Source organism: Hyperolius riggenbachi, chromosome 11 (genome assembly GCF_040937935.1).
Source record: "Hyperolius riggenbachi isolate aHypRig1 chromosome 11, aHypRig1.pri, whole genome shotgun sequence".
Classification (NCBI taxonomy): Eukaryota; Metazoa; Chordata; class Amphibia; order Anura; family Hyperoliidae; genus Hyperolius; species Hyperolius riggenbachi.
The window spans coordinates 79,992,302-80,011,539 of record NC_090656.1 but is presented as its reverse complement, the minus strand read 5'-3'; the positions used below and the strand labels follow the sequence as shown (position 1 = coordinate 80,011,539).

The following is a 19,238-nucleotide window of genomic DNA, read 5'->3' as shown; positions in this document are numbered from 1 at the left end:
TAAAGTAATTACTGAAAACGAGTATCAACCCACCAAAAGCCTAATTTTTGGTGAAAAAAACAAGATATAGATCATTTAGGTGTCATAAGTAGTGATAAAGTTATTGGCGAATGAATGGGAGGAGCACTACAGTGGAAAATTGCTTTTGTCCTTAAAGTGAACCTAAACTGAGAAGGATATGGATTTTTCCTTTTAAAATAATACCAGTTGCCTGACTCTCCTGCTGATCCTGTGTCTCTAATACTTTTAGCCACAGCCCCTGAACAAGCATGCAGATCAGGTGCTCTGACTGAAGTCAGACTGGATTAGCTGCATGCTTGTTTCAGGTGTGTGATTCAGCCACTACTGCAGCCAAATAGAACAGCGGGACTGCCAGGAACTGGTATTGTTTAAAAGAAAATATCCATATCCCTCTCAGTTTAGGTGCACTTTAAAGTGTACCTAAGATGAAATAAAAATTCATACATATCGGGGGCTTCCTCCAGCCTCCTTCAGTCTGATTGCTCCCTCGCCTCCGTCCTCAGCCCCCTAGGTTCTCCCTTATTGGTCCCGATAACTTCAGCCAGTCGGCACAGACGCAGTGCGGCCTCGCAAGCCCCATGTCGTGCACCCGCGACCAGAGAGTGTTCTGCGCCTGCGCAGTAGTACTGCGCAGGTGCACAACGCTCCCGGCAACTGGAGCGCAATGGCTGCATGCACAGTAAGCCCCGACTGGCTGACATTACCGCGTCCAATAATGGACAATCCAGGAGGCGGAGGACGGAGGTGATGGAGCGACCAAGCCCAAGGAGACGGGAGGAAGCCCCAGTTAATTTAAATTGAAGATGAAAATTTATCTCATAGGAGAAAACTCAGGAGAAAAAGTGAATTGAATATGGCCCAGAGTTGGATGATTTTTGTACCAACTCCACAGCCCTGGTTGCAACCTTTTCTAAACATCACTACATGAGACTGGGCTCCGGGTGTTCCTGTGTTTTTTTCCTTCACCTCTCATCCAGTAAATGTTGCATGTACTGTAGCAGAAAACGTATTTGTGGTGAACACTGCTTATGCAATGTGGGGGGAAGTGATAGGTGAAGCGATAAGTGGCGATAATGATCAGGTTGGTGAAGGCAACCACAAATGACTAAGCAGTATATGTTACATTGCTGAGAGTTGGAGATGACTGTTTTCTGCACACCTGCTAAAGAAACCCCGCTTCCAATAAAGGAGGCTGTGAAAGTGACTCATGCTTAGACACCTTGTTTTACTTTCTGCTATACAAAGACGAAATGTGTGGGACGTAATTTACCGATTGCCAAAATATAGCAGGCTTATGCTTACTTTTATAGCTTTTTAAACATGTATTTTAAATTATTTATGATACTGTGCTAGAAATACGGGAAACACAGTCCAACTCTACCTACATGTTTTGTTTAATTAGCTCTGCAAAGACGGAGGAGTACAGGGACAAACCCAGGATTTTGAAGGGGGGGATTCCACGAAAGGTCTCTTTCAGAAAGCCGCTCACTACTGCGCATGTGTGCAATCTAGACCACCTGGCTGGAACCTAGCACAGAGGGTGACAGTGGATTGTAGACAGGGGTGGCATCCAAGATGTTTTTTTTTTGCGGGTGCTATGCAAGTGCTAGATCCACTGCAGGGGTAGCTGACCTGCGGCACGTGTGGCGCCGCGGCAAAAAAAGGCTTGTCCGTGCACTGGAAAGTGGGAGCGGTAATGACAGGTTAAGAGCAGGGCCAAATGTTCATAAACTTAGCAGCAGTTAGAAATTCACTGACAGTGGACATCAACAGGAAACTTTATATGAAGCCCCCTCTCCTAATAAAAAAGGATATCCTACATACTATACATATAGCAGAGATCGGGGCTGGATTTCTACTTTTTAACACCCAAGGCCAGCCCCCCCCCCCCCCCCCCAAACTTACACATCTAAATGAGGCCTGTACATGTGTTTGATTATAGCGCATGGTATGCTGTGTCAATTGTATTTTCCTCCTACATCCCCAAAAATATTAAGTTAATTGGCCCGCCACAAAACTGGCCTAACTATGACTATGATAGGATAAGATTTTGAGCTCCTCTGAGGACAGTCAGTGACATGACTATGTACTCTGTAATGTGCTGCAGAAGATGTCAGTGCTATGGAAATATACAATAACAATATGGTAGGTCATTAGACTAGGACTATGGTAGGATTAGATTGTGAGGTCCTCTGAGGACAGTCAGTGACATGACTATGTACTCTGTAATGTGCTGCAGAAGATGTCAGTGCTATGGAAATATACAATAACAATATGGTAGGTCATTAGACTAGGACTATGGTAGGATTAGATTGTGAGGTCCTCTGAGGACAGTCAGTGACATGACTATGTACTCTGTAATGAGCTGCAGAAGATGCCAGTGCTATATAAATACATAATAATAATATGGTAGGACATTATGACTATGACTATGGTAGGATTAGATTGTGAGCTCCTCTGAGGGCAGTCAGTGACATGACTATGTACTCTGTACAGTGCTGCAGAAGATGTCAATGCTATATAAATACATAATAATAATATGGTAGGACATTAGACTATGACTATGGTAGGATTAGACTATGAGCTCCTAAGAGGACAGTCAGTGACATGACTGTAATCTGTAAAGTGCTGCAGATGGTGTAAGTGCTATTCAAATACATATTAATAATAAGGTAGGACATTAGACTATGACAATGGTAGGATTAGAGTGTGAGCTCCTCTGAGGACAGTCAGTGACATGACTATGTACTCTGTAATGTGCTGCAGAAGATATCAGTACTATATAAATACATAAAAATAATATAGTAGGACATTAAACTATAACTATTGTAGGATTAGATTGTAAGCTGAGGATAGTGAGTGAAAGGACTATGTACCCTGTAAAGTGCTTCAGAAGATGTCAGTGCTATTAAAGGGAACACAAGCTGAAGCTTGGGTTTAAACAGAGATATCAACTTAAAGAGAGGGAAGTCTCAGGATTGTATTGAGGCTTCCCTCCATGCACCGATGTCCCCTCCCTTAATCAAAGCGACCCCTTTCCACATCGTGGCTGTGCTCCTCTTGCTATGAGTGCGGACGCAGATGCGCAGTAGCACGTTGTCGCTCCTAGCAAAGCAGCTCCAGCTTACGGTGCTGATGAAATGGATGCCCCAGTTTTCCTCCACTAAACTGTTCGCAGGGACCTCCGAAGTGTGACCGGACACGTTGCATTTGCGCAGTTGCATGGCCATGCTTCAGCGGAAAAAGCCAAGCCGATCTGGTCTATGCTACTGCACAGGCACAGACGACTTGCACCTGCACAGTAGCACGGACCTGCTTTTCCTGCTAAAGCCTGAGGGGGGCCATGCTACTGCGCATGCGCAAGAGACGATGACCAGGGTTGACAAGTGCTTTTTTGGAGTGTGCAGTGAAGGATGGGGACAGAGGAAGCCCCTGGATCATCCAGAGGCTTCCGTCTATTGAGGTACCGTATTGTTCGGACTATAAGACGCTCCTGACCATAAGACGCACCTAGGTTTAGAGAGCAAAAACCAGAGGAAAAAATATATACTAAACCTGGTGCATCCATGGTGAAGGGGCATCTTGTGGATTATGCCCCCTTGTACCTCTCGTGTCCTCCTGTGTCCCCATGTGTCCGCCTCTGTCCTCCTTGTGAGCTCCAAGGCTATAGGTGAAGGTTAGGATCAGTTTTAGGAGGGCTAGTGTTGGAGGGAGGGGGGGGGGGGGGATAATAGTCAGGCAAAGCAAGTTAGGGTTAGGCATCAGCTGGGGGGCCCCGCCTCCCCTCCCTACCTGGAGAAAAACGGCAAGATGTTTACTCCAGTAAACTCAAGTGAACATCTTGGCGTTTTCATTAGGGGAGATGTGGCCACGTGCCGGAGGTCAGGCGATTTGGGGTATTTGGGACGGCTTTGAAGGACGGGGCAGTGCAGGTAACTTTCTTTTACAGGAAGGCTTCTGGATTTTAAGTAACAGGCTGGAGATCTGCTTTGATGAGTAGAGCAGAATGTAATACACTACATGCAATGTATTATGCTCTACTCATTGTGTGTAAGACTTTACATACGTAAATCTGCTTAACGTAGTTTAGTGCATACCCCCCAAGGTAACTTATCATATATTACCCATAAAATGTCCCCCTTCGACCACCCATTCCCCTCCAGTTACACTGTGGAAGGCCCAGGTACCAATTTACAGCTAACACCAACATGCACTGTCAAGGCCTAGCATCATCTGTCTAGAAAGCACATAATCTGTTGAGAAAACAAACAGCACTTTCACTATGCAGCTTTTGAGTTCCCCTTGAAACTCTCTGCACTCTGAGTAATGGGCATGCTAGACTTGGAACCAAAGGTATCTGCTGTTCCTGGTTAGCACGAGTGTCTGCGGACTGCGCCGACTGGCACATTTTACAGGGCCAGTTGTGGGCGAATGGGAAGCCAGAAGAGGACGGCATGGGAGCGATCAGGCTGGAGGAAGCTTCAGGCATGTACAGTGGAAACAGTAAATTCGGGCGCCTGAGGCTAGTGGACAAATCGGGCGCCGCCATTCACTTCTATAATAAATATCGTTTAATGGGCGCCCGGTAGAAAAAAAGGGCGCCGGAGAAAACTAACGTTTTAAAAGCGGGGCCCGGAGACTTAATGTTTTATTACTGTTTCTCATGATTACACATTATTTAATGATTTATACATGTTTAAATATTATTTTTTAAACGAAAACCAGTACAATATTTTTCCCAAACATTATTTTTAAACGAAAAACATTACTTTTTTTTTTTACATTATTTTTAAACGAAAAAAATAACAGGGGGGTCTTAGGTTTAGGCACCAACAGGGGGGTCTTAGGTTTAGGCACCAACAGGGGGGTCTTAGGTTTAGGCACCAACAGGGGGTCTTAGGTTTAGGCACCAAAAGGGGGGTCTTAGGTTTAGGCACCAACAGGGGGGTCTTAGGTTTAGGCACCAACAGGGGGTCTTAGGTTTAGGCACCAACAGGGGGGTCTTAGGTTTAGGCACTAACAGGGGGGTCTAGGGGTTAGGGGTAGGTACAGGGAGGGTTACTTAGGCACCAACAGGGGGGGTCTTAGGTTTAGGCATCAACAGGGGGGTCTAGGGGTTAGGGGTAGGTACAGGGAGGGTTACTTAGTAATTTTTTTTTAAACGTTATTATGCGTTTCATTATTTAAACGAAAGAGTAACGTTTTTACAATTGCCGATTTAATACACATTATTTAATGATTTATAACATTTAAAAACATTACTTTTAAACGAAATACATTTTTAAACGAAATCCATGTTTATCGTTAAAAACCCGGCGCCCTTTTTTCCCATCGCCCCTTTTTAACGTACGCATGTACAGTATGCCTTTATGCTGTGGCCCAATCTCAGGTACACTTTAAGATAAACTACTGCTGTTACCGTACATAGAGAGTAGGGGACAATAATATAATTTCTAGCTCCCTCTAGTGGACACTTCATAGGAACCTGTAGTAAACCTGCTGTGCTGGTAAGTGGTAACAAAAATGGTTCAGGTAAAAATAATAATAATAATAATAATATGAGCAGTATGATATAAGCAGAAAATGATTTTCTATCTAGCTAATTATCTGACCCACAAGAGAAAAGTTGGAGTTATCAAGTAATTGAACACTTAAAGTGAACCAGAGACGAAGCAACCTCATGTATTTTACCATATAGATCAGCTGGAACATTAGAGAAAACACCCACTCTGCTCTCTATTTCATTCTGCACTGCACAGCCTGCTTCTAATCAGACCTGATAAAATCCCCGACTGAGCATTCAGTATGGCTTTGCTATAATGACTCAGCTATAATGATTCCTGAGCAGAGCCACAAGGGGGCAGGCTTGGACTTGAAAAGACATGAGAGAACACAGACTGAGCTATAAATATTCCTGAGCAAAGCCAGGCTGAATGCTCAGTCCTGGATTTTATCAGGGCTGATTAGAAGCAGGCTGTGCAGTGCAGAATGAAACAGAAAGCAAAGTAGGTGTTTTCTCTAATGTTCCCACTGATATATAAGGTAAAATACATGAGGGTGCTTCGTCTCTGGTTCCCTTTAAGACAGCTGCCTATTATTTGGATCGGCTGCCAGAAGCTGTGATTTGCCAATCCCAACCTCTGTCTCCTGGGTGGAGCTAGTTAGCGATTTAAAAAGGAACTGTACTGGAAACATAATGAATAATAGCTTTTTTTAAATGATTATATTAATTTATAATTGATTTAGTCAGTGTTTATCCACTGAAAAATCTTTCTTCACCGATTTACATTCTGAAATTCATGACATCTTAGTCCTGTCAGGCGCATAACTGCAGAATGTTCATTCACTGAGAGTACGAAAGCTAGTACAAAATATACCTGGTCTCCCAGAATGCTCCGGGAGCAGAATTCTCCATAGCTATACTCTGTACAGTGCTGCGTAATATGTCGGTGCTATACTGTCAGTGCTATACTGCAATACTTAAATAAATAGCTAAACAGCCTATGCTAAGCATCACTGGGAGGGTGGGGTTACATACCAATATGCAGCAATATATTGAGGCATTTTTTTTTTGCGATACCTGGCGCTTAGGTGGGCGGTGCGTTTTTTGTTAAAAGCACTTTTCTGAGCGCTTTTCCAGAGTGCTTTTTTAATTCACTCCCTGACGCAAGTCAGGAAGTGAACTCTTTCACCCAGAAAATAATAAATACAACAGACTTGATTCACAAAAGTGTTCTAACAGTTAGCACGCTGGTGAAAAGCCCCTTATCACGCCTAAACTCAGTTTAGGTGTGATAAGTTTAGGCGTGATAAGTTTAGGCATGGTAAGTTTAGGCGTGATAACTATAGCACCAATTGGGTTAGCACCGCAGTGCACAGCTGATCAAAAGTTTTGCGCTAGCAAAGTCTGACTGGTGCGCGCGAAACGTCACATAGAGTTTAATGGAGCTGCTTTGCGCGCAGGACTTTGCACGCGATCTAAACTTATCACGCCTAAACTTATCACGCGTAAACTGTGTTTAGGCGTGATAAGGGGCTTTTCACCAGCGTGGTGCAATGGTTATCACGCCTAAAGTCTATCACCGCTTTATCTATCACCGCTTTATGAATCAAGCCCAATGTATTTATTCTTAAGAACGCACTGCACAAATCGATTTTGTGAGCGTTTTGCGTTTTTTCTATACCTTCCATTGAGGAGGAATCGCCTAAAAAAAAAGTACATGCACTGTTTTGCTGAGTGGATCGAAAACGAGCCGCTCAGGTATGAATTCTCTGGTAGGGAATCATTGCACAAGTGTTTTTAGGGCGATTTTGAAAATCTCCTGCGCTTGAAAAAAGGGCAAAAACGCCCCTAGTGTGAACAAGCCCTTAAAGTGTAAATATAAAAGTAAGTCTTGTGCATTGAAATAATAAGCATATATACTGTGACCCCAGTTTTTTTTTTTAGTAATCCTATGGGTCAGGAATGTGTATAAAAGATAGTGTAGGAGTCTGGATTTCCTCTTTAAAAGTGATTATTCCATTTCAAGGGGTTCAGAGTTGAGGGACCTTTAGGGCCGGCCCGCTCATGAGGCGGGGTGAAACTTTTGCCTCAGGCGGCAAACTTCTAGGGGCGGCATCTGCCCATCCGTGGGTGTGGAGGTGGCCGGCCGCCGAGCTGGAGGGGTAGCGGGCAGGACGGGGGTATTGGGCCTAGCGGTGGGGAGGGGGGTCGGACCCCCCCTCCCTCGCCTGGGTCCCCCGATCTGCGCTCCCCTCCAGCTTTAAATAGCGATTAAGCAGCCGTCCAGCCGACAGTAAGAGGCACGGGCGGGGGATCACTCACCTCTTCCTCGTTCCAGCGTGCGCTCCACTGACGTCACTTCCTGCAACGCCGCCCACTGTATTGTACGTGGCCGGCGGTGCAGGAAGTGACGTCAGTGGAGCACACGTTGGAACGAGGGAGAGGTGAGTGATCCCCCGCCCGTGCCTCTTACTGTCGGCTGGACGGCTGCTTACTCGCTATTTAAAGCTGGAGGGGAGCGCAGATCGGGGGACCCAGGTGAGGGAGGGAGGGTCCAACCCCCCTCCCCACTACTAGGCCCAATACCCCCGTCCTGCCCGCTACCCCTCCAGCTCGGCGGCCCCGGGGGGGGGGGGGGGGGGGGGGCTGGGGACCTTAAGATTTGCAGTCTGCAGTATATAGAACTACCCTTATGGAAAGACATGGAGATAACCAGTGGGGCTGTGCCAGTCTTACCTCTACCAATGGATGCCAGTGGGCGATGGGCTTCCTGGGATACGACAACATCTCGCTCCAGTGCTCCCGGCCCAGGCTTTCTGCTTCGTTGCCTACTTGACATACCCCGATGACCTCATTGTGACCTACACTGTGAAAATGTTACATAATGATTTTTCTGTATGCAGTATGTTGAAGCATGTATTAGAGAATTGGTGCCAATGTCTAATAGAAGCACTGAGATAACAAGAACATTATAACTATGAATCAGACATCCCCATGCAGTTACCAAACATTGCTAAGCTGACCCATCTTGGACAAGTACTTTACTGACCCGTACCCTTAAATAATTGAGAAAATAACTTCCTTCCTTAAACCAAAACATCCCAATGTTGCAAGAGATACAGGTTCTTTTTTTAATTTTACACAAACCGGTGGTTATATGCTGAGGTCTCCTTTTCTGCCCAGACCACCATGTTGAAGGGATCCCAAAAAGCCATCACATAACTACTGAGTTCTTCCTGGGACCACCGCTCTCCATTCTGGACACAATTAGTCAATGACATAACACACTGTAACATCTTCAAGGAAACCAGAGCCGAGCTGAAAAGATACTCACCTAAGAAGAGAAAAGGCTATGGATCCCTCAGAGCCTCCTTGGTCCTTTCTGTGTCCCCTTCATTCCACCACTATACCCCCTATGACGTTATCCAACTTTGAATGCCATAATAAGGCTTCTGAACTACTCGGAAGGCATCAGAAGTACTCGCATCCTGGGTACTTCAGGAGACAAGCAGATCCACACTGGGCTCGTGTGTGGGTGTGCGTTGGCACATGCGCAGTATGGATGCACACATCTTTCCCAGCACTCGGGGATGTGAGTACTTCCGAAATCTTTCAAGTAGACCCGAAAGCTTATTCCGACATTTTAGTCAGATTTCTTCACTGCGGATTACTTTGCCAGTGGATTGCAGAGAAGTCCTGAGGCGCGATGCTGGGACAGCAGTGGAATGAGGGAACACTGAGAGGACCAGAAAGGCTCTATGGGATCTACAGCCTTCCCTCTACATAAGTAAGTAACTTTTTTTTCAGCTGAGTTCAGGTTTGCTTTAAAGAAGGGTGTGGTCAATAGTTTATATATTTTAGCTCTGGGACATTGAGCTGTAGGATTAAAAAAAAAAGTCATGTATATTTTATTAATCTTCAATCTTGAGTTATTCACTTGCTTATTTTTAAATATTTTTAGAAATATTTATGGCTAGGGCTGTTTTTTTTGTCAATGGCATTGGTGGGGTAATGATGATGCATTCATAGAGTATCAAGGGGAATATTATGATAGCAATTGATCAAAGTTTTAACTATAGGGGAATAGCCTCTACAACCACAGAGGGGCCCAGAGCAGTGCAGACAATTAGAAGAGGAGAGATAAATCATGAGTTAAGTCATAAAGGAGAGATAAATTGGCCTCAAGTCACTAAGATCATGCTGGAGGTAATAAGGCAAGAGGAAACTTACCACCACACAGTAAGAGCGTTATCTCATCTCTTCATTCCCTAAGTTACCTCACCTGTAGTTAAGTTACCTCCTCTGTAGTTCTTTTCAAATGCAGTTAATTAACAACATGTCTTTCACTTTAGAATTCTGGAGTTATTTTAAGGATTGAAGAGTTAACTTAAAGACAGAAGAGTTAATTTTAGGTTTGCCGCTCAAGTCCAGTCTTATCAGCTGAACGACAGACTGTACACACGCCCAATTTGACGTCCAAACGACCGGTCGTTTGGACATCCAAATGACGGGTCGTTTGCAAAAATCCGACGTGTGTATGTACCTTAACGAATCAGACCCCAGAAGAGAGATAAACAGGTAAGGAAAGCTCTCATGAGAAACAGATAAGGGACACTGATGCACTAAAGTCCAGGAAAGTGTACAGTGGGTTGCAAAAGTATTCGGCTCCCTTGAAGTTTTCCACATTTTGTCATATTACTGCCACAAACATGCATCAATTTTATTGGAATTCTACATGAAAGACCAACACAAAGTGGTGTACACATGAGAAGTGGAACGAAAATCATACGTGATTCCAAACATTTTTTACAAATAACTGCAAAGTGTGGTGTGCGAAATTATTCGGCCCCTTTGATCTGAGTGCAGTCAGTTGCCTATAGACATTGCCTGATGAGTGCTAATGACTAAATAGAGTGAACCTGTGTGTAATCTAATGTCAGTACAAATACAGCTGCTCTGTGAGGGCCTCAGAGGTTGTCTAAGAGAATCTTGGAAGCAACAACACCGTGAAGTCCAAAGAACACACAAGACAGGTCAGGGATCAAGTTATTGAGAAATTTAAAGCAGGCTTAGGCTACAAAAAGATTTCCAAAGCCTTGAACATCCCACGGAGCACTGTTCAAGCGATCATTCAGAAATGGAAGGAATATGGCACAACTGTAAATCTACCAAGACAAGGCCATCCACCTAAACTCACAGTCCGAACAAGGAGCGCGCTGATCAGAAATGCAGTCAAGAGGCCCATGGTGACTCTGGATGAGCTGCAGAGATCTACAGTTTAGGTGGGAGACTCTGTCCATAGGACAACTATTAGTCATGCACTGTACAAAGTTGGCCTTTATGGAAGAGTGGCAAGAAGAAAGGCATTGTTAACAGAAAGCATAAGAAGTCCCGTTTGCAGTTTGCCACAAGCCATGTGGGGGACACAGCAACCATGTGGAAGAAGGTGCTCTGGTCAGATGAGACCAAAATGCAAAACGCTATGTGTGGCGGAAAACGAACACTGCACATCACTCTGAACACACCATCCACACTTTCAAATATGGTGGTGGCAGCATCATGCTCAGGGGGTGCATCTCTTCAGCAGGGACAGGGACGCTGGTCAGAGTTGATGGGAAGATGGATGGAGCCAAATACAGGGCAAACTTGGAAGAAAACCTCTTGGAGACTGCAAAAGACTTGAGACTGGGGCAGAGGTTCACCTTTAAGAAGGACAATGACCCTAAACATAAAGCCAGGGCAACAATGGAATGGTTTAAAACAAAACATATCTATGTGTTAGAATGGCCCAGTCAAAGTCCAGATCTAAATCCAATCGAGAATCTGTGGCAAGATCTGAAAACTGCTGTTCACAAACGCTGTCCATCTAATCTGACTGAGCTGGAGCTGTTATGCAAAGAAGAATGGGCAAGGATTTCAGTCTCTAGATGTGCAAAGCTGGTAGAGACATACCCTAAAAGACTGGCAGCTGTAATTGCAGCAAAAGGTGGTTCTACAAAGTATTGACTCAGGGGGCCGAATAATTACGCACACCCCACTTTGCAGTTATTTATTTGTAAAAAATGTTTGGAATGATGTATGATTTTCGTTCCACTTCTCACATGTACACCACTTTGTATTGGTCTTTCACGTGGAATTCCAATAAAATTGATGCATGTTTGTGGCAGTAATGTGACGAAATGTGGAAAACTTCAAGGGTGCCGAATACTTTTGCAACCCACTGTACATGCGCATGGAGCAAACAGCAATTTTACTGTTACTAGCCTAGAGGGATTACTGGCAGTTAACCATTAAAGAGAAACCGTAACCAAGAATTGAACTTCATCCCCATCAGTAGCTAATACCCCAAGCGCTTTGAGTCTGACAGGAGAAAGGCGCTACACAAACAGATCATCAGGGGGCTCTGCATGGCTGATATTGTGATGAAACCCCTCCCACAGGAAACTGTGAGGCCCATGGTCCTGGCAGTTTCCTGTCTGTGAACCTCATTGCATTGTGGGAAATAGCTGTTTACAGCTGTTTCCAACTGCCAAAAAGCGAGCAGCAGCTACTTCCACTGACATCACCTGCCAGCAGTAAACATGTCACCACGTGATAAATGTCAGAATGTAAATCAGGGAGAGGAAAGATTTTACAATGGGAAAACACTGACTAAATCAGATATACATAATTATTGTAAAAATGAACCACTTTTTTATTGCATTATTTTCACTGGAGTTCCTCTTTAAGGAATGGAGAGATGAGACGTAGATTCTACGTCCTAATTAGTCACCCTGTATGTTCTAGGACGTAGAATCTACATTCTGCATTAAATCGTGCTGTGTGCCGCGCGCATGCTCTTCGCTCGTGCACAGTCACGTGAATGGTCCTGTGAATGATTGTTGCTGTTAGCTAGCAGCAATCATTTAATAAAGTTAGGTGGAAAAAAAAGTTGTAAAATTTAAAAAAAAAAATTTAAAGTGACATGGCCCAATAAAATAAAATGTTTTTTTTATTCCCCATAAATGTTTTACCCAGACTTAGCCTATTAACCCATTATTAACCCCTGCAATACCTATGCCTGTTTATAAACGTTTAATGACTGCCGCCAGTAGCGAACGGATGCAATCGCTAGGGCGAAAGTTTCAGGCCCCAAACGCGCAGAAGGGCCAAATAATTTATTTGTAAATGTTTTATAACTGTGGGATGTGAGATGTGAAAATTAGGGAGGGGGAAAAATGAAAAAAAATGTTTGTTTTCTGCATTTACGCCTAATTTTTCCCCATAAATGGACTATAACACAAAATAGTTTGGGGAGAAAAATATTACCCACAGAAGGCCTAGATTGTACTGAAAAAAACAAGATATGTATCACTAAGATGGCATAGATAATTTAAAAAAGTTACTGCTGTATCAAAACGACACAGCTAAAGTCTCAAAAACGCCAGAAACTTTAAGTTGTAAAAACCGTGGAACACGGAAGGGTTAAGGGCCTGAGCCCACTGACAGCGTTAGTGGACTCGGGCCCTTAGTGCCATACGCTTAGTGTTAACACATACATTGCTATGGTAATATGCAGAAAACACACATTACCATAGCAATGTGCGCATTACCGTGGTAATGCAAGTGGTGCTAAGGGTTAACAGCCGGTGCTCACCCCTCAATAGTAACGGTAAAATTGCTGTGTGCTCCCTTTGCATGTAAACTTTACTGGACTTCAGTGGATCAGGCCCAAGGATAGCTAATTCATGGGATAAACAGATAAGGACAGCTAACGTATGAGATAAATAGATAAAGAGAGCATATTCAAGAGATAAACCGATAAGGAGAGCATATTCATAATATCCAAAGAAATCCTCAAGTTACACATTATTGAACGGAAAAGAGAGATGTAAGCTGTGTGCAGCATCCCCACTCTCCGCTCTTATAGACTAAATACTGGTAATGGCACTGACTTCATTGTAATATCTCACCGGTCATAATCCATGACTGCTATTAGGAGGCTGATCTGATCAATGTTCTCTGGCGGCACATCGAACACTATGGCCTCGTTATACACGGGGTTTAATGTGTTCCTCTTCGTCGATGTTTTCCTCTTCTTCAGCCTCCTCCCTTCACACATTATGGACACCTTCACATATGGATCTGCAAGAAGTAAGAATGCATATCCTAATGCTGGTAGATGTGATGTGCAACAGTATCAAGAATAAACTATTTTTCCCATCTGTGAAACCAACACATACTGGACTTCTCAAGAGCCGCCCCCACCCTCTGGAACTCCCTTCCACTGCCCATCAGACTTTCTCCCTCCTTCAACACACCCAAGCAAGCCCCAAAACCCACCTCTTTAAGATGGCCTTCCTACACCCCGTGCCACACAGTAACTAAACTATCTACTGAATATCTGTTCCACAGCCCTACCTAGTGTTACCCCCCCCCCCCCCTAGATTGTAAGTCTCTGGCAGGGTCCTCCCTTACTTATGCTGGGAATACACAATGCGTTTTCTCCACTCGATCAATTTTGCAGCTCGATTCTTTTATCTTCTATCTTTTTTCCATTCACTTCTATGAGAAATCGAGCAGTAAAACAATCGAACGTGAGATTGGACATGTCGGAAATTATCGTGCCATCTATCTGCTGGAAAAACGCATGGTGTATTCCCAGCATAAGTGTAGTCTACATGATCGTGTGCTCCTTTTCTATGACAGCCTGCACTTGTATTACTGGGCCTACCTAACCAGCCCAAAATCGCATGATCATGTATCTTGTACCCTGTTTGCCTTGTATAACTTTATGTTCTTTGTTGTATAACCTTGTTAAGTCTGTCATCCTTGTATCATTGTATATATTTATTGTCCAGCGTAATATGTTGGCGCTTTATAGATACAATAGATAATAATACAGTAAATTTGCAGCATATTATGTTGTCAAGGTCCAGATATTGTTATAAGTTAACATTAAGTAGAGTGACCAGACGTCCCGGATTGCCCGGGACACATCCCAGATTCGGGGTCCGCTGTCCCAGGCAGCATGAGGTCCCGGGAAACGTCCCGCTTTCAGCATCGGGACTCTGGCCACTCTCTCCTCAATGAACTGGCAGCGGCGTCTATAGACGCTGTGCCAGTTCATTGCCTGCAGCCCCGCTCCAGCCTCCTCTTCCGGTGTCTGTTTCCGACACCGGCAGGCGAGCAGGGCTACGGCAAGATGGCTGCCGAAGCCCTGTACTGGAGACCTATTTGTGTCTCCAGTACAGGGCTTCGGGCGCCATCTTGCCGTAGCCCTGTCAGCGTGGGAGACTGCAGGAGAAGTAAGACGGTCCCAGGAGCAGCGCGCCAGAGGCCGGAGACTTCTGCCAGGTGAGTAAATGCTTTCTTTTCCAGGTGAGATGTTTACCCGCATTAGGTTTCTTTTCTGGTGAAATGTTTGCCCGCATTGTTTCTTTTCTGGTGAAATGTTTGACCGCATTGTTTCTTTTGTGGTGAAATGTTTGCCCGCATTGTTTCTTTTCTGGTGAAATGTTTGCCCGCATTGTTTCTTTTCTGGTGAAATGTTTGCCCGCAGTGCGTTTCTTTTCTGGTGAAATGTTTGCCCACAGTGTGTTTCTTTTCTGGTGAAATGTTTGCCCGCATTGTTTCTTTTCTGGTGAAATGTTTGCCCGCATTGCGTTTCTTTTCTGGTGAAATGTTTGCCCGCATTGCGTTTCTTTTGTACCGACAATGTTGCCCGCATTGCGTTTATTTTGTACCGACATGTTGCCCGCATTGCGTTTATTTTGTACCGACATGTTGCCCGCATTGCGTTTATTTTGTACCGACATGTTTGCCTGCATTGCGTTTATTTTGTACTGACATGTTTGCCCGCATTGCATTTATTTTATACTGACATGTTGCCCGCATTGCGGTTATTTTGTGCTGACATGTTGCCTATTGCGTTTATTTTCTGGTGTCCGGGGTAACTGATACTGCATTTATTATTTAATGGTCATAGATGGCTAGGTTTGCTGCTTTGTGGTTACGGTATACTAATAGCATCACACAGTTTCTGCACACCCATGATGCACAGTCTCGTTTGTCCACATCATGACGTAAACACTGCTTTCTTATGCCTCACTGTTACATCATTACGTTAGCTCCACCCATACAATGTCATGGCCACGCCCATTTTTTCAGCACTGCAGCCCCCCCCCAGTCTTCGCCGCTGCGCGCTCCTCAGTCCTCCCCACTTTTCGCCGCCGCCCCCCCCCCCCACGCCCCCCTCCCTGTCCCAGGTTGGACCCACAAAAATCTGGTCACTCTACATTAAGATTAGTGTTAGAAGGCTTATGCTGTGTTCCAACTAGAGCAGATGCAAAATAGGCATGGTGTTCCATCCATTTTGCATCCCCTCGCCACCACTTGATCCCTCTCTGATCAGACTGGAGGCCAACAGAAGCATGGGGCTTTCCATAGGCTGAATTAGGCCAATTCTCCCGAGCAACAGGAAGAATTTTCATTGGTTTACCAAGAACCAATGAGAATTCTCACTTTTGCTGAGGATTCCCATTGGACTTTTGCAGCCCCATGGGGATCCCCATGATTCTTCCCTGTATACAGCGACTGAGCGGTGACTTGGTAGCCCGGGGCAGATGCATCCGCCTGTCCGGGATTATTGCAGACTGCACAGAAGTGTGGTCTGTTTACTGCAACAGATCCATTGCAGCGTAAACATCTCCTATGTACAACACATGTCCGGTGTATGTTTAATCACTATCCGGTTAGCAATGACTGGAGAATGGAAAAAAAAAATGTCCGTTCTCTGCTCCAGTGGGAACATAGCCTTAAGGCTGCCATACACTGGTTGATTGCCACCAGATCGACCAACAGATAGATCCCTCTCTGATTGAATCTGATCAATGAGGGATCTATTGGCTGCCCATACACTGCACACAGATTTTGAATCGATTTCAGCATACAATCAATTCACAACCTGTGGAGCTGCCGCTGCCTCTGCCTGCATCGCCTCCCCCGGCCAGCAGCAATACATCACCTGTCTGCCAGCGAGTGTCCCCGGGCCCGTGCTGTCCCTTTCTCCGGCTGGCCTTCTTCTCCATCTTCTCTTCACTTCCTGTCCCGACCGGAAGTTCAAACAGTAAAGGGCGCTCTACTATTTGAACTTCCCCTTCTCACAGGATGGGACAGGAAGTGAAGAGAAGATGGAGAAGACCAGTCCGAAAAAGGGACAGCACGGGCCCGGGGACTCTCGCCAGCAGACAGGTGATGTATTGCTGCGGCAGTCGTCGCCGAATCGAATCCCGCTAATGAGCAAAATTTTCTGCCTGGACAGATTGACTGAATCGATCAATTTCAGATGGAAAACGATCTATCGGTCAACATTTGCGTTAACGATTTCACAAAAGAATCGATCACAGCGATCAAATCTGCAGTATATCTGCGGGAAATCGATGTAGTGTATGGGTACCTTTAGTGTTAGAGGATAGGGTAGGGAGAGGATGGAGTTAATAGTCAAGGACATGAGATTAGGTGTTTAGGAAAGGTATCACTTTGGGAGGAGGAATGAGTTAGTGCTAGGCATTAAGCAAGTTAATAGTAGAACATTGTTAACCCTTTAGCAGCCAATTAATTTAGATGCTTGCAAGTGCTCCAGGCCAATTTATTTTAGAACTTTTTCTATGTTACATTTTCTTGCTTCTAATTAGCACTGCTGTAATGTGTATTTATGGCCACTTGTCACTAGAGGGCAGTGTGAGACAATAACAGAGGACTTCAGCTTTCAGTTTCTATAGTTTCTGCTAGAGAGAGAGATCAAAGAGTTCAGAGAATTAACTGCATTGCCGACTTAAGTCAAAAGAAATGCACTTATCTCAAATGAGATAACTTTATTGAAGCTGCTAATGGGTTTGCAGAAAATGACTGATATTCTGTAACACCCTGGACCCTATGTAGCTACATTGAATCTATGCTGCCATGAAGACTATGGGGTGTATGCACTAAACTGTGGTATAAGTCTTAACGCACAATGAGCTTGATTCACAAAGCCGTCACAACTCATATCACGGCCGTCCTAGCGTTTTGCACGTGTTAAAACGCGCGTAATGGTTTTCGTGCACAATCGCGAATTTTCACATGAAAATGCACACGTTTTCATGCAAAAATTCTCAAAACGAAAACCATTACACGCATTATAATGCGCACAAAACGCTAGCACGGCCGTGATATGAGTTGTTACTGCTTTGTGAATCAAGCCCAATGAGTGTAACGTAATGCAATACATTACATGCAATGAATTACGTCACATTACATGCAACTGGTCACCTGCGAGCCGTCTGACGTCACTACGCGTTTTGGCGTTAATAACGCCTTCATCATCTTCATTTAACGCATAGTGACGCACGTGACCAGGCTCCACCCACCGCTCCTCCCTCCATGCGAACACCACTCCTGTCGCTCTGGCCAAGCTCAGGAGCAGAGAAAGGACCCGCTGCCTGCTTGACAAGCACTGTATCTTGATATGAGAATTCATTTATTAAATAGGTACTGCACCATTGGAGTGCTCCTTTCCTCTTTAAAAAAAAAAGCAAGTAGAATTTGACCAAAACAACTTTATTAACCACTTGATGACCCACCCTTTACCCCCCCTTAAGGACCAGCGCTGTTTTTACTGATCTGTGCTGGTGGGCTCTGCAGCCCCCAGCACAGATCAGGTAGCAGGCAGAGAGATCAGATTGCCCCCCTTTTTTCCCCCCTAGGGGGATGATGTGCTGGGGGGGGTCTGATCTCTTCTGCCTGCTGGGTGATGCGGGGGGGGGGGGCACCTCAAGCCCCCCTCCGCGGCGAAATTCCCCCCTCCCTCTCCTACCTGCTGCCCCCCCGGCGATCGAGGCTGCACAGGACGCTATCCGTCCTGTGCAGCCAGTGACAGGACGTCCCCTGTCACATGGAGGCGATCCCCGGCCGCTGATTGGCCGGGGATCGCCGATCTGCCTTACGGCGCTGCTGCGCAGCAGCGCCGTACAAATGTAAACAAAGCGGATTATTTCCGCTTGTGTTTACATTTAGCCTGCGAGCCGCCATCGGCGGCCCGCAGGCTATTCACGGAGCCCCCCGCCGTGAATTGACAGGAAGCAGCCGCTCGCCGCGAGCGGCTGCTTCCTGATTAATTAGCCTGCAGCTGGCGACGCAGTACTGCGTCGCTGGTTCCTGCAGCTGCCACTTTGCCGACGCACGGTATAAGCGTGCGGTCGGCAAGTGGTTAAAGGACACCTGAAGTGAGAAGGATATGGAGGCTGTCATGTTTATTTCCTGGCAAGTTGATGATCTTTCATGCACAGGTAGTGTCTGAATCACACACTTAGACCAAACATGCAGCAAATCTAGTCAAACTTCAGTGAGGGCTCGTTTCCACTATCGCGAATCTGCATGCGTCCAACGCATGCAGATTCGCACATGTAATGCAAGTGGATGGGCCTGTTTCCACTGTAGCGTTGTTGAGGTGCGTTTTTTTCAGCGGTAAAAAAACGCACAAAAGAGCCAACGAATTCGCCTGCGAGTGGAATGCATGCGAATCGCCGCTAATGTATTTAATAGTAAAAACGCATGCGTTTGTTACATGCGTTTTTACCCGCGATTTCGCGTGCGATTTCGCACCTTTTTCAATTTTATTTTGCCCTGGCAGTGTCATGGTTAATTTCGCATGGCACCCTGCCATGCGAAATCGCACGCGAAATCCCGGGTAAAA

At 45.2% G+C, this 19,238-nt stretch overlaps 1 protein-coding gene across 3 annotated transcripts in view; it reads right to left on the bottom strand.

Moving 5' to 3' along the window:
* The window catches only part of LOC137539058 (synaptotagmin-9-like), a 275,820-nt gene that overhangs the window by 15,040 nt on the left and 241,542 nt on the right, over positions 1 to 19,238 (bottom strand). For 2 of the 3 annotated variants that reach the window (XM_068261531.1, XM_068261532.1), the window contains exons 5-6: positions 13,477 to 13,648; positions 8,261 to 8,390 (exon numbers count right to left, since the gene is read on the bottom strand). In XM_068261531.1, the coding sequence (XP_068117632.1) occupies positions 8,261 to 8,390; positions 13,477 to 13,648 (302 nt within the window). Of the gene's footprint in view, positions 1 to 8,260; positions 8,391 to 13,476; positions 13,649 to 19,238 lie in introns of those variants that run through there. The other variant, XM_068261533.1, reaches the window with a different exon arrangement.